At 30.5% G+C, this 26,363-nt stretch overlaps 1 protein-coding gene across 8 annotated transcripts in view; it reads left to right on the top strand.

The window, feature by feature from the left end:
* The window catches only part of LOC142324238 (scoloptoxin SSD14-like), a 190,466-nt gene that overhangs the window by 124,270 nt on the left and 39,833 nt on the right, over window positions 1–26,363 (top strand). For 5 of the 8 annotated variants that reach the window (XM_075365089.1, XM_075365087.1, XM_075365086.1 and 2 more), the window contains exons 3-5: window positions 10,718–10,954; window positions 14,761–14,981; window positions 25,168–25,366. In XM_075365089.1, the coding sequence (XP_075221204.1) occupies window positions 10,718–10,954; window positions 14,761–14,981; window positions 25,168–25,366 (657 nt within the window). Of the gene's footprint in view, window positions 1–3,587; window positions 4,069–10,717; window positions 10,955–14,760; window positions 14,982–25,167; window positions 25,367–26,363 lie in introns of those variants that run through there. The other 3 variants (XM_075365084.1, XM_075365083.1, XM_075365085.1) reach the window with 1 other exon arrangement.

The raw sequence follows: 26,363 nt of genomic DNA, 5'->3' as shown, positions 1-26,363 counted from the left end.
TTTTAATATGTTAAAGAATTAAATTGAAGTTTTCAGAATTTTTTTCTTTATAATTTATTCATATTATCTCTATATCTATTGATATACTTCTCACTTAAATTCTGGATTAGTCTATTAAATAAGATAATTTTTTTTCTTAATATATATATTATACATGTACATATTTATTACTAACAAAAGCTAATAAATTTTAATTCCACCATAAAACTGATAGTGTAAAACAGCGAAGACTTCTCATATACCTGATAATTTTTTATTATCTCATAAATCTTCATATGGATATTAATTTAACACTGCCATATCAAGTTACTCTTCAGACAATATTGACAGTAATTTTTAAATACTTCAAAATTATTAAAATCCTCTATTGTAATATAGAGCAGTATATCATTCATATTTATTGACTAAATAAAAAAAAGTTGAAAAATAACTACGCTTTATTGACAATCTTCTTAACTGAATCTCAACAATTGTTTTCATTCATCCATGACATCCATTTCCAAGATAGTTTCATTAATTGAACTAAAAATGACTTATATACACCAGTATTACAATATTTAAAATTTAGTTAAAAGCAACCATACTTAAAAAAAAGATTCTACATCACAAAATATCTCTCACAACAGTTTATTGACGATGCCAATCTTTTATTCAACTGATGGATTTTATTTTGTCATATCCATAACAAAGTGTTATGACAGTAATTTAAAATAATCCATTAAAAATAATTAAATTAATTTTAATAAGCATGTTGTCCAGTGTGTTATGATGAATACTTACCAACATAAACATGCCAAATTACTAAAAAATCTGAATGGTAACTTAACAATTTATATAAAAATTACCTTTCAAATCCATTGATATTCATCAGTTAATTCTAACCAATCTTAGCTTAGTTGATTGTGATAAGTATCAGTTTTTAACTTATGGCAAAGTAATTCCTTACCTAATATAGTATCTAAGTCACTGATAATGAATCAATAAATTTAAAAAGTACTTTTTCTGGAAATTGGCGAATTGCATTAACTTGCTATTAATTTGGTGTGTTTGTGGTGGTTTTGTGAGTAATTATTAATTAGATTATTATCATTTATTTTTATATTATTTTATGGTGAAATATGTTTTTTGGAACATCTCCCACTTCCTTTATCATTCCATATGATTAGCTGATAAAAACTACATACAAAATCAGCTTTATACTGACTATATGTAATGAAGTAGTAAATGATAAAGGAACTAAGGCAATTATCTTATAATGAGTCCAACTGATTGTTTTATAGTTAATTTAGGTACTTCTATACCATTCTGGGAATTCATTATTATTTTCTTTAAGGAAACCTATGTCTGAAGTAGTTCCTTCTCCAGGTCTCCAGGTCACTGGGCCTGAGTGTTAATAATCCCATCACGTTCTCCTATCATTCCAACATTACTTCTCCTCCACCATTTCCCATGAAACACTTCTCTCTACACTCACCTTGGTAGTGCCAAACATTGTATTTCCCTCTTGATCACATTTCTTCTACTTGCATCTCTTCTGTTCTCTCAGGCTTCTCACATCTTCCATCCTCCTTGCATATCCAAACCATCCTGATCTACTCTTCTCAGAAGAAAGTAAATAATTTAAAAGACCCCTAACAACAAAAAATCTACATCTGCCTAAACAATCATAAACAATACCAATTAAAAAATCTTTTTTGTTATACTATTTACATTCAGTGTAATAAATATTTAATGTCAAACTTTCTCATCCTATCCCATCTTGTATAGTGATCTCTTAAAAATGTTACTGATTTCAAAAACTTAATTTCTTTTGCTTGAACCCTACTCTATTCTGCTGCCTCTTAGATATTACCCATCTATATTAATGGATAATGAATGCTCTGCTGCATTAAAAAAGCAAAAGTAACTACGAATGAAGTTCCCCCTTCTTCCTTCGTCAAACCCTTCATTCCAGAAGGGTTTGACGAAAATTATACTTTATTTTTAAAATTTAATTTGAATTTTATTTTTAAGTTAAAAAGCTTAAATTTAGAAGAGGGACGATAAGACCCTATAGATCTTTATTTTGTTTTTAATTTTTTTTTTTTAGTTTATTTTTTAAATTTTTATAAATTAAATTTTGTTGGGGTGACAAATAAAATTTTAATCTTTATTTTTTTTTTACATTTTTTTATGTAGATTTGATCCTTTATTTTGATTAAAAGATTAAGATACCTTAGGGATAACAGTGTTATAAATCTGGAGAGTTCTTATTGATAGATTGGTTTGCAACCTCGATGTTGGATTAAAAGTTTCTGTGGTTAAAAGTTTCTATTCAGCTCCATATATTTTATATGGAGCTATTCAGCTCCATATATTTTATATGGAGCTATTCAGCTCCATATATTTTATATGGAGCTATCAGCTCCATATAAAATATATGGAGCTGAATAGCTGCAAAGCAGTTATATAAGTTGATGGCAGCATATAATTCAGCTAGTTTATGCATAATCATTGATAGGTAAAGTGCTGTTCTCCAAACAAGTTTACTTTTCTCTTTCTCTCAAATTTTTTAGAATCATTTTTTTACAGAATTACCTTCAAAATGTGTAAAATTTTTTTCAACCTGGCCTTATAGATTTCTAATCAATTTCATTGGTTGTTGGTCCAATTCTTCATGTAGTAGACCATGCATCAGAGTCATTCTTGGGTCATTTTTTCTTTGATGATTTTTCTTTGTTTGAGATTAAAATTTCTGTTGAATATACGCCTACTAATTGTCAATCATATTTTATTAATCAGTTTGTTGGTGAATAATATCTTACAAAAGAAGAAATAAGTAAGTTTCTGTAACTTCCCTTAAGGCATTTGTAAAAATATGAGTGATCCAATCACATCATTAAGTAAAACACAGTACCAAACACCCTCAAAAAAACATTCCTGTTACTTAATGATTTACTCTGTAAATGAAAACAAACCTATATTTTTATTACAAAAAACTTACATTCTTACACTGCATGTTCTCTGAAACGGTTGTACTGACCTCTGCATGATTTTCTTAGAATACATCTTAGTAGATATACCAAGCACAACTTTTAAAAATTTATTTACCATAATTTAAAAAAAAACATTTTTTAAATGATGTGTATGAATAAATAATCATTTCAATGAAAAAATTTGCCATGGAAATTTTTTTTGTAGCAAAATAGTCACACTCAGTACTTCAGTTTTATTTATCCATCATGTAATCTTATTTTACTCTACTAATAATATTTTTAAATAGTTTCTTTAAATTATCCCCTCATATGTGGATTTCCCCATACTGATTTACCTAGTATTATTACTATTCAAGAAGTATATTATAAGTAAAATAATAATTTTATATTTAATAAATATAACTTTAATAAAAACTGTCTTCCAGGGTATTTTGGGGTTTACATATTGCTACATTTACATATCACATTTTATTTATAAACATAACTTCTTATGTAAGCATAAATCATTTTACTCACTTTATCTTTGACCCACTAATTATTTAAGAGGTTAATTTTTTGTTTAAAGAGCAAAGAAAAATGATAAGGATGGAATGATTTAATTCATTTCATTCAGAGACTTCAAGTAACCTTGCTTTGATTAAATATGATACAAAAAGAATTCTATGTTATTTTGTATCGGACTATTGATGTGAATAGATGAGTGAACGTATAAAAAACAAAATAAAAAATGTGATCTTTTTTTAGTTTTATTGAAGGGGCTTTAATAATAATAATAATTTATAAATCGTAATTTCAAAATAATCATACAAATAATTTATGTACTATTAATATTTGTGTTACCATTATTGTTTATGTATTCTCTTTCTCAAAAAAAAATAAATAATAAAATAATAAAATTAAAACATAAGTTTCTTCATTTTAATATATTAAAGAAAATGAGTTTCTCATCATTGGAAAGTGAATCAAAATCTGAGAATTTATATGATATTGTTGAACTTAAGGGAAATCAAACGCCAGGTAAAAAAGATGAATCACCGACATCAGATGTTCTTCTCTTACCTGCTAAAAAAAGGGTGCAAAAGTTGGAAGAGAGGTAAAATTTTAATTTTTAATTAACTTTTTATGTAGTTCATTGAAGTATTAGCAGTTTCTCTATTAAAGTAATAACTATATTTTCTATTAACTTGTCTAATTTAATTAACTTGTAGGTATTTCAGGGTAAGTCAATAGTATTTTAAGAGTGTGTTTTGCTTTTAAAAATCAGTATAGTATTTTATGGCAAACAGAAACAATTCCTTTTGCTGTTTTGTGTAAGTGAAAAGGTTTTTATTATTAGTAAGTTAATGGCTAGAAATAAAAGTATAGTAAAAAAAAAAATTGCTTTCAATGCAAAAAGAATAATTGAGGAAATTTACAGCTTTTTTTGCATGTTATAACAGTTTTTTTGTTATTTTACCCAAGAACATATAAAATATACAAAATATATTAGGTACTAAAATAAAGTAGCTAACAAGGAGTTTGGCGACTTGTTTAGTTTGAATTCAATGACACTACTAAATAGTAATTTTATATGTCTTTCAATACTCTCTGTAATTTCTAATTTAATTGTTAGTTATGCAGAAATTAATTATTATTTTCAGAAACCCTTGTTTTTAAATTATTCCATTTCATATAATGTGTACTGCTATAATTATGAAATAACATTAAGTCTACTACGTAAAAAAGTAACATATAAGTATAACATGTAAATGAAAGTTATATGACAAATAAAGATTTCATTTATTGACATAATCTCTATGGTTCATGTTGCATAACAACTAAAACATGTAACAAAGGCAGTTTTACCCATCTTTATGAGACTATCTCTCTAGCACCATGTAAACAAAATTAATGCTGCCTTCTTGCCTTTGTAAACACTTTGTTTTGTTAGGTTATATTTAATTTATAAACTTTTATAATAAACTTAAAAATGATCCATTACCAAACTTACATAAAGTTAAAGTTACCCAAATTTATATAAAGTTCTTTACTTTAATTTGACTATAGAACACATTGTTAAATTATTACAGATATACTGAGTATATAAAGAAAATATTCTGCTTAAGACTTAAACAGAAAAAATCTAGTTTAGTTTCTAAAAATATGTATTAGCAACCAATACACTGAGCTACATGTCATGCAGTCTACCGCATAACCTCAATACAAAAAATGTATAAGGTCAAATTAAATTTTTATTTAATCTTTTGTTCCCCATTAAACCTCTAAAATTAAAAAAAAAGCTAACTGGCTAACAATGATTCTCTTCATGAAAGGATTGGAACTTAGAACAAACTTTTTATAAACATCTTAGTTTATCAATGTAACAAATATCTTTTATTAACTTAATTTTGTTTCTGTTCTGCTTCTGTTAAAATCCTTTGTAAGTAAAAAATATATATCATTATCCATCACAAATCTTAAAGAATAGATTTCTAAAATATTCCTTTGACTACTTGTATGAAGCCTATAGCAGAGATAAATAGATAGAAAATAATGAATAGAAAATCACAATAAATTAGTTTCACTGTAAAATTTAATTCTTGATCTGTTATCATTCATGATCAATTACTTTCCTCCAGTTCATCTGTATTACACCAATGATAAATAAAGAATTTTATATAAAGAGCCCTCATAAACGTATCAAGAAATATTTCAGACATAAATTGTTGGAATATTTTGTGTACTTGAAATATTTTTTCTTTGAAGTTTTTCTCTGAATGTATCCTGAGTATGAAAACAAAAAAGTAGTTAAATCTAGATTAAAGATGGAGCCTCAAAGAGTTTAAGATAAGATATTGTCTAGGATATCTTATCACATTTATCTTTAAAAAAGTTAAAAGTTTACTGCAAACTTTATTAAAATTGATTTAGCCTATTTCACATTATTTACAAAAAAGTAAACGATAGAGAGCTTTAATGCTAAAAAAAATTGAAATGTCATTTATATTGAAAGAAATACATGGAAATACAAAATAATGTTATTGTCTTCAGTATTCAGATTATCAGTTTATTTTTGTTCTGATAAATAAATTAGTTCTATTCAGGTCAAAACATAATTATAGATGTCATCAGAAATAATCTGCTATTCCACAAGTAGCAAAAAAAAACTATTCCATCCAATAATTTTCATCAAAGGATCAAAGAAAAACTATGGAAAAGTCTTTATCAAAGCAGCATTACAAAGTAAAATTTTACTGAATAAAAAAGAGAAATTGTTATAATTTAAAATAATATATAAATTTAACAATTATTTAAATAATAATGAGGTACTATGTGAAAATGTAATAATTTCTAAAATAAGAATTATATTTAAAATATTTGAGTAATTATTTAAGTGAACATCAAATTCAGGACGCAAAAATTTCAGATTTATTTAATTATTTAAAAAATACTATTTAAAGGATTCATTAATAGAGTAATATTGTACTATAAATAGAATTCCTCAAATTAATTTCAAAATAAATGGGTAGGATGATCATTTAAACCATTAGTATTACATTAAAAAAAAAAGCCTGCAATGAATTGTATAACTTTCCCAGCTAAGCCAGTCAAGTAATGCAGTTCATTTTTGAAAAAACTTTCTGACTAAAGCCAGTTAGCCAGTTTCAGTTATTTCTTCGACATGTTAAAAAAAATTATGTCTCATAATAAATTTTAATATTATTAATTTAAAAAATTATTTTAATTAAATATAAAATTACTTGTGTGATTATATTTAAGCCTTTTAATTTTAATTTCTGAAGCTAAGATGCTCAACAAAATAAAGCAATAACCAAAATTTTTATTATTAGTATATTAGCATCACAATTTATAAAAACATGTTTTAGACTTTTTGAAAATTTTGGACTCATGCATCAGGGGGCTTTTTTAATAATTAAAAAAATTCACAAAAAATTGATTTTAAATAAATTAAAATTAAAATTATTTTTTTTTAATTTGAGAACTTCCCCATCAGGGAAGGGATATTACATTATTTTAGTCATTTTATTGTTTAACAAAATATGTTTTGAGCATGAAAAACTTGAAATTATAAAAAGCTACTTCTTTTTCATTTTGGGGGCTTCCATACTCAAGAGAGCATTTGGATAAAATTAATTTGTAGGAAAATAATCCATAAGTAGTAATAATAAATTTAAAAAGTGTTTAAAAATGCAAGGATACAGCCATAATTCTAAATAAAGTTTTAATTTTCTAGGAAGGGGTGAAAATTCTTGGCTAGTTTTTTTAATACTAAAGAGTAAGGGCTATCAAAAAATTAAGTTTTACACATTTTAAATGCAATGGATAACTTGTGAGATAGTTTAAATTTTTTTAAAAATTTATAACAGTTTGGAACCCTATTGATGTAAAAAATAAAGATGCAAGAAACTCTCATTAACTCCTTTTCTGAATCAATATATAGATAAAAAAATAAAAATATATAAAGTAGTTTTTTGGGGGAGGGGTGAATATTAAATAAAAATTTTCGGTAATCTGTGATCTTGATAAAAAAAAATTAATATCTAGAAAATAATTAACGTGTTTAATAATGCTGATACATAATTATCATATGAATAAGTGTCCTACCTTATTTTATAAGGACAGCTTTTAAAATGATTACACAACATCCAATTCATGACACTTCAGCAGATAATTCATAACACTTCATGAAATACTTGAGGTGAAGTGTGTGTGTCTGTGTGTTATACACACGCACATATGCACGCACGCATACACTACACACAAGCATTTACATGACTATAGCTCAGCTCCATATTAGTTTCTAATTTTTTTAAACAAATATAACAAGTCTAACCCTGAATTATTACCTCTAATGTAGATGAAAACCAACTAAAACTGTAACAAAACCTACACAGGAAGTTAGAGAAAGCTGTAATTAAATTTTCACCATCTTTAAGTTTCTGATCACTCAACCAGTTATAATAAATGATGACCTTCATTGTTTGTGTTAGCTTCTTTTACTATCCTTTACAGAGTTTGATATCACCCACCCATTACATCAGGATTAGTTAAAAGAAAGAATAGATCGCGAACAAATGTTTTTAATTTAGTCCCTTCTTTTTTAAGAACTGTTATCACAAAATATTTGATGAAGAGAATTCTCTACAAATTTTGTTTCAGTCATATCCTTCATATTTTGATATTGACAACACCAAACTCAGCAAGAAGTGTTTTAAATAATTTTTGCCTTCATGTAACCTGTTCATGAACATTACAAATAATTATTATAAAAATTGATAACATTATTCGTTACTGACATTGGTGATAGATCAGTATTAGTATTAGACTAGTATCAGTAGATCAGTATTAGTAACCTTCGAAGAAATAAACAATGGATATAATTTCAGCAGTACTACAAAAAGTTTAAAAGAAAAATTCAATTTGTGGCAATAAAAATTCTACAGTTCTCTTGAATTCTATCACTTCCAGATCCATTATCTGAAAATGCCTTTACTAACCAAAGCTAAAGTTGCTTTAAGTATTACTCTGTAGTCATGTAGAGGGTACAAATATGAAATTATACATTAATGTCTAGGTAGGTAGTCTCCATCAACAGAGATTCGTACGACCTTCTAGAACATATTTTTTTTCTAACAAATGAAAACAATTTTTTCTTTTTTTTTACATAAAAAAAGGGACTTTAGTTTGTTGCTGCAAACAAAAACACCTATAACTTTCTTTTTTTTTAATGTTCAATCATACTTGAATTAAATATATATATATATATAATAAGTTCTTGACAGATTTCCAAAATGCAGGTGTTAATATGAGCATAAAATCACTATAATAACAAAATTAGTATATGAGGAGAAAATGTAAAAGTATAGGTAGAAGAGTAAAAAATATATTTAAAGGTTTAGGGAGAAGGGTTTTTTGAAGTATAATTTTATCATCAAAATAAATAGAATGTGCAATCTGAATTTTAGTCGCTCATTAAGGGATATTTTCAGTCTGTCAAGTGAGTTGTTTCAAGCTTCTCCAATGTATTGAGTTCCGTCCTCTATATAATTAATGTAAGATTTATAAATTTATATGTATGGATTCCTATTTAGATATTCCATAATTTTAAGTTAGTTCATGTTAAATGAACAACACCTCCTGTTGTCTTTCAGTAAATGTTTTACAACTTTCTCTCCAAGATAAACCCAGATGCAGTAGTATGCACAGATAGGTCAAAACAGAATGACACAGTTGAATGCGCATTTATCGTTAATGACAGAACCTATATGTTAAATCTGCCAAGTATCACAAGTGTCTTCACTGTCAAACTGTACACCATTAATAAAGCTTTGAGTATCATTAACCCAGAGTTTCATCACGTCCTTATTTGTAGCAACTTGTTAGTGCAATCCAAGCTTTAGAAAATTTGTATTCTAGACATCCTATCACCAGCAAAATCTATAATGCCATCGCTGAATTGAACTATTGCAACTCAAAAGTGATTTTCTGCTGGATCCCAAGCCACATTGGAATTTTGGGTAATGAACATGCGGATTCCACTGGTAAGGATGCATGTATTCAACTGTCTTTCACCACTTGTCTTATTACTGCTGACTATTAATTTTGTAAAACACACTTTTTGAGCAGAGTGGCAAGGTGACTAGACTGCTAAAGTAGACAATAAACTCTGACACATCAAGGATACTGTGCTGCCATGGGATACCTCATGTAGAAAAATTTGCCAAGAGGAAGTGGTCATCAGCCAATTGCAGTTAGGACATACTAGAACTATCCATGGGTATCTGATGTCATCAGAAAATGTATCACTTTGTGTATGATGTAACTACTGCTTGACTGTGCGCTATATCCTTATGGATTGCATATGTTATGCAGCCTTGTGTCATAAATTTAAATTATAAAGAAAAATTCGCTGTATCCTAGGCAATGACAAAGAGGTTTTAGACCAGATATTATTTTTACAAAGTATCAATATACTTCTTAGAATTTAATATTGTTTTACCATCTGAAACTAACAATCATTTTTGATTCAATTTTTGTTTACTCGCATGTATATTTTTTATGGTGCTGAGACTGTTTTTATCTTAGTTCTTTAATGTGTTTTGTTATCTGACAAGGGGCTCTTTTCACTCCTTTCAGACTTCATTAAATTTTATTTGAGTTTGTCTAAATTTTATATTTTTTGTTTGCTTTTGTAATATTAATTTTAAGTAAGTTTTTAGTGATACCTGTGATATATTGACTATAAAACTTTGTTTTTTTTATATTTAGTTTAGATCTAATTTTAGTTTTTTCTTTTTTTCTTTTCTTTTTTTTTTGTTAGAATATGTTTGTTTTTGCCAATGATAACGCAAAGCGTTTTTCGTCCTTCCAAAAAAAAAAAATGTTAAATAACATTCAGGAATGAATAATTTAAAAATTGTTTTAAATATTTTTAATGAATACATTTACTGAAAATTTGTCATTATTTGTCATCCCCAAATGTAAGATCATCTGTAATTACTGCCCTAACCTTTATACTGAACAAGCAGGTGGGTTATTACATACTCTATTAAAATAAAACAAAAGCATGTACACTCAGTAGTAAACATCAAACTGTGACACATATCTATGTTCCTTTATCATGTTAAAGAAATATATTTACAAAGATTTTTTTCAGCTCATATTAATCTTTTTGGTGATTTTTATGCGTTTAAATATATATTTTACATTTTTTCTAATATTATGTAATTTTTTTTTTGTAGCTTTTCAGGAAAACGTTTATTACTTCTTATTATTGCTGCTTTAATTGTGATTGGTGCTGGCTATGGAATTTATTATATCACAAAGCCAAAGGAAAACACCACAATCATTGATGATTATGAAGATAAATTAAATCCTCCAGATGTTGATAAACCATTAGACCAATCTAAATCAATTCTGGGTCAATATAAACAAGCAGCAGTTGTGAGTAATGGTGGACCATGTGCAGAATTTGGACAGTATGTTGCTTTGTCTTAATTATTTGCAAGCATTTATTTAATCATAGTTTACTATATTCATACATTTTTACAATAATTGATAGTTTTTAGTAATATTAAAACTAGAGATATTAATTAACACCTTGAAACTTGAGTATATTGGGCTACCTTGCTGCTTATCTGGGGACAGAAAGAATTTTATTCAGGAGTGCAAAACCAGACCTACATTACCAGTTTAGCTAATACAATCTAACATAAAATGTTCTTAAATCATCTAAAATGTATTTATCTTATAGAAAATTGTTTACCCATAATATTTGCCCCGTAAAAAAGGATAATTATAGAAAATTAATCATTTTTTTTATTTTAACCTTGATTACTACTAAAACAGTATTAGAAAAAGATGAAATTTTGTTTATACATATCTAATACATTGAGAAGGATAATAGAATTATAAATTGATTTTTATTAATATGTTTAAAGTAATAAAGAAGAAATTTTTCAGGTGTAAATAAAAATATATATTTTTATTTATTTATTTTTTATTAATATATTTTATCATGTTAAGAGTTTATTATAGATTAATAGCTTATTTAGATTTAATTGTTTATTTTTTTATTGAGGTTTATTTAATCTTTAATAGTGACTGACTTAGTGGATGGATAAAAGATAGGTATTTAAAGAGTATGAAAAGTAAAAGATAGGTTAAGGATTTTTTCACATATTAGACGAAGATAATCTCATATAAAAATGTTATTCAGAATACTTTTAAGAATAATGTTACAATCAGAAAAAATTAAATAAATGTCTAAGCTGGTTTTATAAAACCAGCAGTTTTGTATTTAATTTAGTTTGCAAAATTAATCAGTAAAATAAGTAAAATAATTATGAATTTCTTGACTAGTGCTAAAATGCTTCAAAGAAATATTTTTATAACCAAATTTTACACACCATTAGATACAAGTTAAATTAAAGCTTAAGAAAATAATAAAAACAACAAAAAAAGATTAAAGAATACATTATTTAATGGTTGGGGTTGTGTTTTAAAATATTTTTTTTTACTAATTATGAATGTCTTGATCAGCATTCAAATGAATCAGACTAAACTTTTCACCAGATTTTACATATCACAAAATATGACCTTCCTCACCACAAGTATCTCCTTACTCCCATAAGATATCAGCAATAAATTTGAATGCCATCAATTAGATATACAAATAAGACATCATGCCAAATTTGTATAACTTTTTTTATATTCTATATTAAAATATTAAGTGATTTAGGGAGAAATGCATATACATAATAGATACATCTAGAATATCTTTTAGAAAATATTTTTACAAATATTCTCATTTTGGATTCTCCAAAATCCATAAATGCAAAATCTCAGAGGTCTTTCCCTTTGCTGTGTATGACAGTCGAGAAGGCGAAATCCATATTTAATTATTCAGTTATCCTTCTTAGAATATTAGGAATGCATTAAGACGTTTCACCACTTTCTTGTAGCTGGTGTAGTGGTGATCGCTATTAAAACAAAAATTATCAGTTTTTTAATCAAAATTGGACTTTTCATAAATTTCAAAATAACAGTTTTATTTTCATAAAAATTTTACTTGGCAAAATCGTACACATTACTATTTACTATAAAATTAGTAAATTATAAGGCAATTTTAAGTTAATTAAAAAATTTAGTTAATTTTAAAAATTATTTTGCGTAACTTCTTTTTGTACCTACGTAATTCTTTGTAATAAAATAATATAGGGGCTTATTTTCATTTGGCTTCAAAGACTCTTTCATTGATAGTTTCCAATTTAATTATTCAGTTTAACGTGAAGTCAGCAGATGTTAAAACGAATATTAAATCACTAAATTGTTATGGATGACATTTCCTTTTTTTCATGTTTTATTGTTCTGAGCATTTTAGTTCTGCTTTCATGTACATTTTGTCATAAGTATTTTTACATTAAAAATTTATTTGTAGCAAAAAACCATATCAAGTTTTGCTATTTAAAATAGAAGAAAATAAAATTCAATTGTTTTACATTTCCAAAACATAAATATTATTTTCTATATAAAAATGTTATTAATATTAAACAAATATTACAAAAATACTAAACTAATCTTACAGTCATCTTCTGTGATAGTTGCAACGTTGAATAAAAATATTATAAAATATTGATAGTTTTAAAGCAATGCCTGAATACATCCAGATCTCTGATCTGTTGGATAACTTTCAAATTACATTTAAAAATGAATAAAACCTATAAGTTTTTTTAAATTATGTTTGTCATTTTAAACTCAAGTGTTTGTCAACTATTGACTATCAGATTAGCTGTATAGCTTAATTATTTAAATCTTAATTGAAATTTTTATTTATTTTTCAATACCTTTTATAATATTAGTGGATTAATAGATCTAACTCAATTTCCAGATAAAATATCATAAACGTAATTTTTTTTATATGAAAGAAATTGAATCTTTAATGCTAATTTTTTTTAATATTCAATAAAATTATTTAAGTAACTAACGTAAATAATTGTAACACATTCTCTTTTGTGTTATTTTAGTAATAATGTATTCAAGCTCTATTTTTCTGTGCAATAAAACAGTTACATTATTTTAATTTAAAAATGTGGTTCATTTCAGCTTTCTGAGGTTAAAATCCCATTATCCCTGTAATTTTAAGTCAGTGGTATTTATAACTTTTTTTGTAGAAAGATAAAATAAAATATCTCCCGGATTCTAGACCACGCCTAATTTCAGGTACAGGTTTCAAATTGCTAATTTTTCTTTTCTTACACTTTCAGTTTTAAGTAGAATCAACTGCTAAGAACTTTGGCTGCAAATAAGTACTACAATACCATGCATGAAGCAACACTTATTATTACCTGCTGGAACCAATAAATATGGCTTTAACTTAGCTCTTTATCCTTACATCATATCCTTCTCAATTTCCAGGGTGCTCTCCTTCAGATATTCCAAGTTTTGTGGGACTATAAAATTGTTGTCACTAAAAGATGGTGGATTTTTATAGACTTGACATCAGTGTTTTAATCTTTATTGTCTTCTGCAAATCTTTATACTCTGGAAAATTTACAGTAATGTTTATTTTTTATATTTTATCTAAATTTACTTTTTCAGTTCCTTATTACTATTTTGCTGTAAATTTCTTTTACCCAATATTATCAACATGGGTTAAATATTCATATTTTAACCTATTTTAACCCATACTTGAATATTACTGACAAAATAACCTTTGTCTCAAATGTAATTCCTTGTTTAATGATCATAAGTTGAAGTAGTTTTTTGTGGAAAAATGTAGATGTTTAAGAATATTTCATGTTCATGTTCATGTTTTAAAGATAATTATTGTTAAAATATTACCTGTAACTTAATACATTTTCATTATATATTGCTCATAAAGATTTAAAAGCATGAAGATACACTAAGATTTTTAACAAATATTAAATACAAATTAAGGCAGCCTAAGTACTTACAATGTAAATAAGAGCCTTGAGACATTCTACTAATGACAATTTTTTTTTTTTTTTATTTGAACAAGTAAAAATGAAGTAATTTGTTTTTAAATAAAATATTTCTGTTTCTTCTTACCCAACTTCATTTTATTAAGACTTCATTTTTCAGAAAGGTTCCCAGATAATAAGTTGACAGTTTGGAGTTTGTAACTGTCATCTGTTCTCAACATGGATAATAAACTGGATATGAAGATAAAGTGTTTCATTGTAATTCTGAAAAAATAATACAATTTAAAACTATAGAATTACAAAACTACGTGAATTTTTATTGATTTTATTTTCTGTTCCAGAAAGATATTATTAAAAAATGGAAGTGCAGTAGAAGCTGCTATTACTACAGCTCTATGTGATGGAGTGACTTGTATGCAATACATGGGTATAGGTGGAGGGTTTTTAATGACAATATATGAAAGAAAAACTAAAACTGCAACAACACTGGATGCTAGAGAAACAGCACCAGCAGCTGCAAATGAAAATATGTATCATGGCAGCCAATATGCATCACATTTTGGTAATTTTTGTTAAAGTTTTTTAATGAATTAAAAACCAAGAAAACAGTCAAAATTCATTTACAAATGTTTACTTTCTCCAATTTTCTATATTTATAATGAGAATTAAAGCTTATTTATTCTAATTTCAATTCTTTGTTTAGTTTGTCCAGCATCTTATTTTGCAATTATTGCCTTTACAAATCAATTTACAAATACCTACTCTTTCGTTGGATTTAATTTTTATAAGGAATTTTTATAATTGTGAATTTAAAAAAATATTATTAATTCTAATGCTATGTGAAGGATAATATGCAGTTTTTATTTACACTTTCTTCGATCCTGTTTCTCTGTTACTCAGGAGTAAGATCGTCATGCTGTATTTGCAAAAGTTTTATCAGTTTTTTTTTTCTAGTGAAACCATTGAATACAAATGTATTTTAAGTAAAATTAATTTCTCTGTGACAAGCTTTCAGATTAAATGGCACTCGGTTTTGCTCTGAAAACCATTGCATTAAAAGTTGTCATCTTTTGTTGATTAGAAGGAACAGAATATACCTATCAGTATGTTCATCATTTTTTCCTGTACGTTATAAAAAGTGACTAATTAACATTTGAATTAATTTTAAATCCAAAATGTTATCAAATGTTTAATTTCCATTTCATGCATAAATTTAATGTTTCTATTTGTTTTGTTCCATTTTTTAACAAAGTTTTCAATGTTTTTGATAAGAACTATCAAAAGCAGCAGAAAAATAGTCCATACATCTCTATAAAATTTGTGGGAAGTTTGAAATTCACTTTTAGCTTTCATTTGAAGGTAACCATAAGCTAGGAATCCAGACTGGGGTACGTATTCCTATTCTATTTATTTGTTTATAAAAGTAATTATTAAATCAAGAAGTGTTTGTTTCATCCATTAAACTGATAACTTTGTATACTCCTATTTTATAATAATCAAAGAATGGGTTTTACATTAAAAGAAATAACGATCTGACCACTCTGTAAAATTTCATCTTATGTTTTAACTCATAAATATAAAAGCCCTGAAAAACTTAATGTAGCCCTACAGAGATGAGAGTTTTGAATGTTTATTCCTTTGTTTTTTACATCATTTTGGTCCTATACAACATCTAACCAAATCATTAGCATCATAACTAAAGTTAAGATCATTAATCTCACAAATGGCATTGATTATTTGATATGAAAATAATATTTTGGATAACAGTTTCAGTTTTGTTATGTTTTTTGTTGTATTGAACTCCAAAAAAAATATTGTACAGGAAATGTATACATTATAGTTGTAAATTTAAAAAAAAATATTATTAATCTTACTGCTATTTGGAGAACTAAATGCATTTTTTATCTACACTTTCTCTGATCCTATTTCTCTATTGAAACTATCCTTTTCTGTGTTTGATATGAGTATCAAACTCTTATGTCAGTCTACAAGTGACAGTGAGTACATATCAATTTGAGCACATGTTTAAACAAGTTGAATAAAAATAAAATTTAGTATTCTTGAAGCCCTTGCCACTTTTTTCAGTCTAGATAATCTTGGCATAATTAATCATTCTGATGACAAATATTTAAATGTGTAATCAAATTAATATTTACGTATTCTTCCTCTCCTTTTTTTTTGACTTGATGATATTGCCACATAAGCTTGAAGCTTGTGCATGGGAAATGGAATTTTGTAGTGTATGAAAAATGCAATGCCTGACCAGGATTTGAACCTGGAACCTCCATGAAAGACCAAGACTCTGCCACTCTGCCAAGGAGATCCTTTGATAGCAAATACTTTGTGTACTCATTGAATAGCTTTTTTTCTTTTCTTTTTTTTATTATAGAGGTGGAGGACCCCATTTTCAGGCGCCAAAGCAGTGTCGGACTTACTAACAGGTTCTACAAGAAGTTATTAAGTGCGTATTTGTTCCTGCACACTACCGACTAACCTCCACCCCTCCTGGGAACAGCTTATGCAGCATTACTTAAGGAAGGGGGAAACACCAGCACACACAATCAGTCACCGTAATCACAACTGAAACATCCAAACACACACTCACGCAACACAACACATGCAACACCAAAGATAACATCTTCACAAAGAGTAACAAATCCCTTGTACATCACAAGGAAAAAATACACATAACAAAGAATTTTTTTTCCCCATATCGTGAACACTCATGGTAGCACACACTCACACAACATAACTCATGTAACCACAATAACCAACACCAAAGAGTAAAAAATCACAAAACAGAACTTACCAAGTGGCAAATGTCTTCCGTAGTAACGAGAACACCATCGGGCACCAGAAACAGAGTGTCCACGTCTCACCATATCAAGGCGACCCCCAGACGCTCAGGAGGTTCCCTCGGCTGCGGGCCTGTCCTCACCGGCACCCTCAACGTCTCCCTTGGGTTGCTTCTGCAGCTCTTAGTTCTTCCATTATAAAATTATTGAAACTTGCAATTGCTGTCCACTTCTGTTCTCCCATTAGGATGATGCGTTGGAGTTCCTCTGGTGTAAACATGTCCTCACGTTCCAGTAAATCCAACATACGCCGTCGAGCAGCCTTAAATCCCATACAAGAAAAGAAAACATGGTGCGCCGTTTCCTTCTCGTCATCACAGAACGGACAACGGTCCAAGTGGTCCAGGGCAAACCTATAAAGGTACGCCCCATAACCCTCGTGCCCTCGCCAAAAACTGCGTGAGGAAGAAATCAGAGTACTTACATATTAACGCCACCGCAGCTATAGCTTTATTTAAAAACAAAGTAGTTAATCGGAGTGTTAATTAACAGGAGTGTTTTGATTATTTAAATAATAAATAATTGCAATAATTACTGAATTTATTAAATAAATACTTAAAAAATTACGGTGTTAATTAGTCAAGGTTAGCGAGCGTAGGTTAAGTTTGGTTAAATTATATTTATAATATAAATAAATATAAATAACCATTTATTAAAATTAATAAAGAGACTGTTCATTTTCCACCGAAATCCGATTGACTACTTTGTTTTTAAATAAAGCTGTAGCTGCGGTGGCGTTAATACGTAAGTACCGAAATCAGTTTGGCCACGTTTTCTCTCACACCAAGCTCGAATGTCCCCAATCAGATGGCGGGTCCACCGACCCTTCTGGCCTATGTCCCACCGATCCTGTCATACGCACATTAGTTCCCTGGTATAGGCCTGAAGCTGTTCCTTTTTCTCCTGGGGTGGCAACCTCCTAGTTTCCGCTCGTTTCACTCTGAGGACTATCAGTAGATCAACCGGCATTGCCCCTACAGTACCACCACTGCCTAGCGAGATATCGTCCCATAGTCGGAAGATATCCGCAGGCAACACTTACGATACAGTGAGTACGCTTCCTTGTATCTAGTGTATAATAACGCATTAGCCCAAATCTCTGCACCATATAATAGCGAGGAGTACGTCACGCTCGACAGAAGCCTCCTCCTCTGCTCGCTAGGTCCTCTTGTGTTGGAGAGGAGAGCCTCAACCGCACGCATTACTCTTTCTGCTTTCTCTCTGGCATCCAACATATGGATCCCAAATCTAAGATGCGCGTCAACCCATATCCCCACATATCTGATGGCAGGCTTGGACACAATCCTCCTTCCCTCCAATTCAACGATCAGGGTTGAGCGTCGTTTCCTAGTAGTAATTAAGACCATCTCTGTCTTTTCTGGCGCTAGTTCCAATCCTACACCAGCCAACCAGGCACTAACGGCTCGATATGAAGTCCGAATTTTGTCGGCAATATCCTTCTTAGTGACTGCACAAACCACGAGCGCGATAGGATACTGCGGAGTATGATAGGGTATATCATACGCAGCGTTCCACAGGGTCGGTCCAGGACCGATCCCTGCGGAACACTTCAATCGACACTTCTCTCTTAAGTGTTATTGTCAGAAGCGTATATAAGCCTCCTATCCCTCAGATATGACAATTTCATCCTCATTAAATAGCTAGGGACCTGAAGATTCACCAATGCTGAGGCGATGGCGGTATGAGAAACGCAATTAAACGCGTTCCTCGCATCTAATGCCATTATCGCACACATCTTCCTTTTAGTAACGATAGTACGGGCCGCATCAGTCACCTCCGCCACCGCGTCCAATGCAGACTTTCCAGCTCGGAAGCCAAATTGTCTCTTCGAAAAGCCGCCAGAGTTTTCAATTATTCGGTCCAATCGCTGCTGTATCATTTGCTCCGTGACCTTTCCCATTGCATTAATTATTGCTAGGGGACGAAAGGAAGACGGGAGAGCCGGATCGCGCACAGGCTTCAGTACTAGGACAAGACGTTGTCTCTTCCAAAGTTCAAGGAAGAGTCCCTCTTCTAAAAAGGTATTATATGTCTAGGAAAACACAATGTCACAATTGCCAGCTTGACCTCTAAATTTGGCAAGGCATCCGGATCTGGGGCCTTATCACGAGGTAGACGTTCCACTGCTTGAACAAGTTCCTCTTTAGTAAATGACAGAGGCTTTCTACCTCATCTGCATCCAGAAATACTCCTTCACCATGGGGGAATAAACCATTCATTATAACTTCTACGTCCCCGACTCGGGGTAGCACGAGCTCTCGGTTTAAGGACATTTTTAACTAAGATTTTACAAGGCCTACCCGACGGGTCATTCTCTATTTCCTGGATTAATTTTCGTCAATAGGCCCTCTTAGAGTATTTTATAAGTTTCTGGAGCTCTCTCCGACACTCCTTGTACCTGTTTGTGCAGTAATCTATGGCAGAGTTGTAGTACATTATCTGATCCTGCCGTCTGGCCCTCAGGCATTTTTTCCGCTTTTGCGGGATCTCCTCAGTCCACCAATAAACCGAAGGACATCCCCTCCTGATGTACCTTCGGGGGAGGAGATCATCGCAGGCCTCCATCAAACAGCGGACATTCTCTTCCGCAGCAGTAACTTTGTGAAAGTTAAGTCCTTCGATAAGTGCATGAGAGTCAGTTCTCCTCATGCTCCAGCCACGTATACAGCTGCACTCTGTCTACCGTCCTCTATGGTAATACATATCGCCTGGTGGTCACTTCCAGTAAAATCCTTCGATAGCCGCCAGTCACCAATCCTCGCTGCGTGGGTGGGGGTGGCAAAGGTAACATCAATGGTCGATTCAAAGGTTCCTCTCCGGTAAGTAAAAGTGTTCCCCTCATTAATACTGGGGATGCAGTCATCTCGGTCAACAGTCTTCCCCTTGCGTCCGTTCTGACAGAACTCCATGTCGTCGACCACGCATTGAAATCGCCCACAATCAATGCATAGCTATGTATTGCTACAAGGCGTAGCTATGTCTCCAGTATGCGCAGACAATGCCTCCTTAAACCGTTGCTTACATAGCAGCTACATACATAGATTCCGGAAATCCTGGCCCGAACAAAACCATACTCACATAATAGCTCAAGAATCACCAGAGGAGAGCACACTCATATGGCCGATCTACACCGTCCGCCGACTCCAACCAGTCCGCACCACGCCAGGTCGGATATGGTTCGGAGATGATTGCTATATCAGCACTCATCTCTGATATACTACGTGCCAAAATATCTTGGGCAAGTGCCGAATGATTCAAATTTATTTGAACAAGCTTCATTTCCGGGTAGAAAAACTCCTCATCCTCCCCCGGTTTGCCGTACTCCTTGTAGTTGCAAGACCCTTAGGGCACGCAGCGGCGCCAGTACGGTGCCCCTCAGTCTTACATGTCAGACACCTAGAACTCTTCACGCACTCAGCAGCCCAATGGCCCTCTTCACCACATCCCAACCCCGTAGGGGAAGACACACTCACCTTGTAAAGTTAAAGGTCGCCAGACCACTTCCTCCGTTCCGAGCTCTGAGGGGCTTTACCGGAGGTAGTCTTTTGACCCTCTAATTGATTACATATCACAGTCATCAGCCAGGCCTTAGTCGGGATGCCACCGAGGTAAATCCCTCGGCAGACATTTACATCGGTAAATAATCACAAATCAGATTTCGCCTTCACTAGGCATCTAATGGACATTTTTACACCCTTTCTAACATGACACTCTCAAAACTAACTAACCGAAATCACGGAAGCGCGAACCCCGCGCCTAGTACACTTTTAACATCACCGCTCGTGTCTATAATCGCCTCAGAAAATTAACATGTAATAAGTCAAATAAGCGCTACACTCATACCAGTTAAAAGCGTGTTTTACGCAACATAAAAATTCAGATCTACACCCAATAAGTTGACCAAATCTGGTCACCTACCAAGGGAAATATGACCCCATCCCGGTCTGCATAGAAGCTGGGGACAAACCTCGCACTTCCACCCAGTTCCATCATGGAGTCCCGCGTGACATTACCAAGTCACAACCAAGGACCGCCCCCGGCGAGGCAGAGCTACGCCCTAAAACAGTTGTTTTCCATGTTTACACCACTACAATTTCAGGCGAGGTGCTCCAATTGCTCCTTTCCTTTTTTGAAGCACCTATAGCATTTTAATGGGGTCTCAATAGTATCTACCCATCAAGATACCCTATCTTTACTCTACCATTACTCTTATGTCAGCGGCCAAAGCCGCGGGAAGCCGACATGTGGCAATCAGTCTCTCCGAAACCCGAAAGGTAGCCGTAAGCCGCATTCTCGGCCACCATCGGCTACGGAGTAGCTCCTCTTCCTCGTTAGAAGACTTGTGATACTACTTCAGTCTCTTGGCAGATTTCCTTAGTTCCATCCGGGGTTTCTGGGCCACCAGGGAACATCCTTCCTCCAGTGTTTCCCCAGTTGGGGCTCCAACCTGCATCTACACCGAAGTGCTCGCACTAGACTAAGAGGGCACAACCTCCATAACTTCGCCATGCTCAGTGCTGTGCTCCTTCGAGGCCGTCACTGCTTTTTTGGATTTTCTTACACAATATAAAAAAAATAATAAATTCCACCTTTTTCGTAATGTCCACCTTTTTCGTAATGTCCACCTTCTTCCAAATCAAACTATACCTCACAAGGCACTATTTGGAAGCGCTAGGGGGGTTTTGGAAGAGTGGGGGGTAGGAAAATGTATTCTCCCAAATCTAGGGTCTGAATTTTTGGAAGAGGGAAGGGAGTATAAAGATGGGGGGTTGGGATTATGAGCCCCCATCCCAAGAGATTAAGAGGGAGAGGAAAGGGTTAGGAGAAAAAAGGATAGGTAGTATTCCCCTAGTTTGTCTTGTAAGAACTTAGAAAATGTTTAACTAAGACTCACCAAGCTAGTGACATAGTATTACTGACATCAGTCTTCTATTAAGAAAAACAACTCAGCAGCCTGTTGGTTCTTGTAAACCACCAAAACTATCAAATATAGACCTTATTACAAGAGTAAATAAGGTTGAAAACACAAAACATAAAATAAAAAATAAATCCGTAAACTACACAATTCTGTAAATTTTAACTTCTTCAGATTTCAACTTTTTCAGATGTGTCAAATTTAAAACAAACCATTTTTAAACAGGGAAACTTGCAAAAAACTTTTCCTTTGTCTGAGCTAGCTTCTATGTTAAACTTCTTCAAAGATTGCCATTGAATGATGTGGTTCCATTGGATGTAATGTAACAAAGTTACATTACAATAAACATGTAATGTAACATTACATTCATGGATGTAACGTTACATTACTATAATATTATAATGAAAATTGCAAATTAAATATTTAATTAAATATTTCAATGACTAAGGATGTGGGATCCTGCGAAAAGTACTTTCATGATAAAATTAAGATAAGCTAAAATATTTCTTATCTCAATATTCTGTACTAGGTGGTTTATATTAATATAATTTAGTACAGTCCATCTGTACAGATGGAAAAAAATTAATTTTAGTAAAATAATATTATTATTATTATTATGCTTTTACAGCCAACATGGGACCACTTAAGTCAATTTTAGTTGGATCTTTTCTGAGAAAAGCGTGTTATTTTACTCTTCCGAGCTGCCCAGTATTTCTTCATCTGTTCAGATCTTGCTTTCTTTTCTTCATCCGTAAACACCCTCTTCGTTGTATTTTATAGTTTGTCTGTCTTTTGTTTAAATCTAATGCTTTTGTCTTTTAGCTTTGTAATTTTTCCAGTTTTATTCTGTAGGTCAGTCAGGGAAATTCCCAATTCTTTCATATCTTCTCTAATTTCTTTGATCCATCCTACTTCTAGCTTTAAAATAATATATATACATATATATATATTACACGCACATGTAGTGTGGCTGAGCTTGTCTGGAATTTGGAATTATGAATTATTATTTTACTTAAAGCTTTCCAGTCAATTTTATTTAAGTTTTGAATATCAAAATGACTTCACATTGTCCTACATTTCTCATATAACAATTAAATAGTAAATAATGGTGATAATAAATGAAAGAATAAATGTATAGATTATTTTACTCCTAATTCATTAAAAATGAAACTTAGATCATTGTTGTGATGTATGTGATCACAAACTTAAGAAGTGTTCCAATTAAGTTGTAAGGAAGAAACTTTCAGGGAAATCAGTAGAAAAAGTATCTTCAAAATAAAATTAAAAAATAATCACTAGCTTCAGAACAGTAAGGTTCAAACGTACTTAAAAAAATGCGGTTTGAACCACATAACTTCTCATTTTTTAAGTTAATTAAAATTCAAAAACACTATGATGTTTTTCTGAATTTTGAGTTTTTTATTAATTTTATATATCTTACTAATACAGAATGTTTATAGTTAATTTATTTCTGCTATTATTACATTTTAATTTACTGGGTACATTTTTTAAAGTAAGTTTTTTTTTGAAATTACTGATGATTGTAGTAACATTGAGATTGTGGATATGCGATGTTTCAATATGATGCAATACCCAGCTCTTCACCATTTAGTTAGCATCAGCTCTGTGATTGTTGTTGTGTGGGGGCAATTTACAATAGATGTGTTACAACAGATAATTTCACTCTGTAATATTTTTTGTCAGCAAAAGGCAATTCTTCTGCTCAAATTTAAAGCAACTTTGTGAGGTTTACAGGCCAAACATCATTAGCGATAGTAAAGTTAAGGAATAGAGTCATTAGTTTATGGAAGAATGAACAAATATTCATGATACAAATTATAGCAATTGACTAACAGTGATAACAGAACAGTATTTGAAAGAAATGACTGCAAAAGTTCATGGCAGTCAGTGATTTATGGTTCAGAATTTTTAGTTTAGTTACTGAACATTTCACTCATGTTAATTCACAACATTGTGACACAGAAAATAAGTGCCAAAAATGCTTAATATTAATTAATATTTATGAGTATTAATTAATTAATTAATATTTATGAGTAGTGTTTTAAAAAAGGGATGGTCTATTTGACCACATTGTCGCCGGGGATGAAACCTTGGTTTCCTACATAAATATCAAATCAAAATAATAATTAATGTAATTACAACACTCATCATCTCCAAACGTTATAGTTGTGTTAGTACCTTTTGTTTCAGAAATCATGACCATTGTCTTCTGGGATAAGAAAACCATCTTGATTGATTTTCTGGAAAGCAGAATGACTATTATTTGGTGAAATGAACTATGAAATTCTACTGACAGTTAAATATACCGTTCAAAACAAAAGATGTGGGTTGTTATCCAATTGGATCATACTCTTGCATAATGTTCCACCACACACATCAATTCAAACAGATCAGTTATCAGAAAAATTGTTAGAAAATTTTGGACCACCTGCTCTGATTACACACCAAATGATTACCACTCATTCATGCATTTAAAGATATAATTCAGATTACAGTGATTCGAAAATGACAGGGAACTGAAGAACAATGTTACTAAATGTATCAAGTGGTGGACTTTATATCACTAAAATAAGTAAGCTGTTGAAACAGTTTAAAAAATGCATGAGACTCAATGATGATTTTGTGGAAAAATAAAAATTTGTATGTAAGATAAAGAAGATTGTATTTGCCTATAATAAATTATTTTTATCTTATAATGTTTTTTTCCTATTTGTAATCTCAAACAGATCTTTCCTAAAACACAAAACTATGCTTTATATTTATTTCCCTTTCATTACATTTGCACTTCCAACAGTCATTATTATTAAAAAATAATATGTACACTTTATGAATTAGTAAGTACCTTGCAAATAATACAAAGCTTATTAAGTGACAGTTCTCCTAACATTAATATCTTAACCATGAATTAGTTTTTATTGTTTTAATAAAAATTTTAGGAGCAAGGTCTGCTGGGATACCAGGTGAATTGAGAGGTTATCAAGCAGCATTTGAAAAATATAGAAGTGGAAATATAGAATGGCATGAATTATTCGATCCCACTATTGAATTATGTGAAAAAGGAGTACCAATAAATGAACATCTTGCTGCTAATCTAATGTTCTTAGAAGATAAAATCAGAATCAGTGAAACATTAAGGTAAAAAATATATTTTTTTAAAAATGATAGTATTGGGACAGATATAGGTTTAGTAAACAGTCCATAAAATCATCAGTTTGAACTCATTTCAATTTGCAGAGTTACTGTTAACCTCTCTGTAATACACATATTTTACAATCAATAGTCACAAAAATAGAAAATGTAAATTACTTCATATATCAGTTGTTGAACTAAATTAATTTTTACCACTTTGCCATTACATGAGAATCAGAACTGTGAAAAACTTTAAACAGATAAATTTTATACTTTTTATTCTAGGGGTTCATTATTTGTAATATTTTTATTAAATCCATTTAGTTATTTGTAAACAGTAAAACAAGTTGAATTATGATTGAAGGTAAATAATAATGTTGATTAATAAATATAAAAATGCAAAGTTATTAAAAGACTGACCAGTCATATTGTTATTATTCCTTGTACAGGAAATATTATATTATACTCCTTACAACATATAGTATGCTTTACATTATAAGTAATCTTTATATGTAGTAAAAAATTTATACTAGATTAAAAGTCTTTTAAATTTCCTATTTATTTGAAAGTATTATATTGTACTTAACTATTGAGATCAGAGCTATAGGTAGATAATTTTTTTTTTTTATATGCCAAGCAATTATTTTACTTTTATTTTTGTTAACAGTACTGTTTTAGTAATGTTTTCCTTTTTTATCATCAATCTAGCAGACAAAATTTTATGTCACATTTGTGAATTGGCAGATAATATTTTAAAATGATATTTTCTATGTATTGTGTTTGCTATAATAAATTCATACTATTCATTCAATTTTAATGTCAGCTGTTGAAAAAGTTTACTCAATTTACATAATAGGTTTTTGTCACTACTTGATCGCAAAATATGATTTAATTGTAAGTATATTGCTGTTACTAGTGTCAGTTTATTTTTTGCATTAAATTTACTTTTATTATTTGAGAATGCAAATTGTCTTTTGCAGTGTTTCTGTTACATAATTTTTTA

The sequence above is a fragment of the Lycorma delicatula genome, chromosome 4 (assembly GCF_047948215.1).
Source record: "Lycorma delicatula isolate Av1 chromosome 4, ASM4794821v1, whole genome shotgun sequence".
Taxonomy (NCBI): domain Eukaryota; kingdom Metazoa; phylum Arthropoda; class Insecta; order Hemiptera; family Fulgoridae; genus Lycorma; species Lycorma delicatula.
The sequence above is the reverse complement of the archived record's forward strand: the minus strand, read 5'-3'. Positions and strand labels throughout refer to the sequence as shown.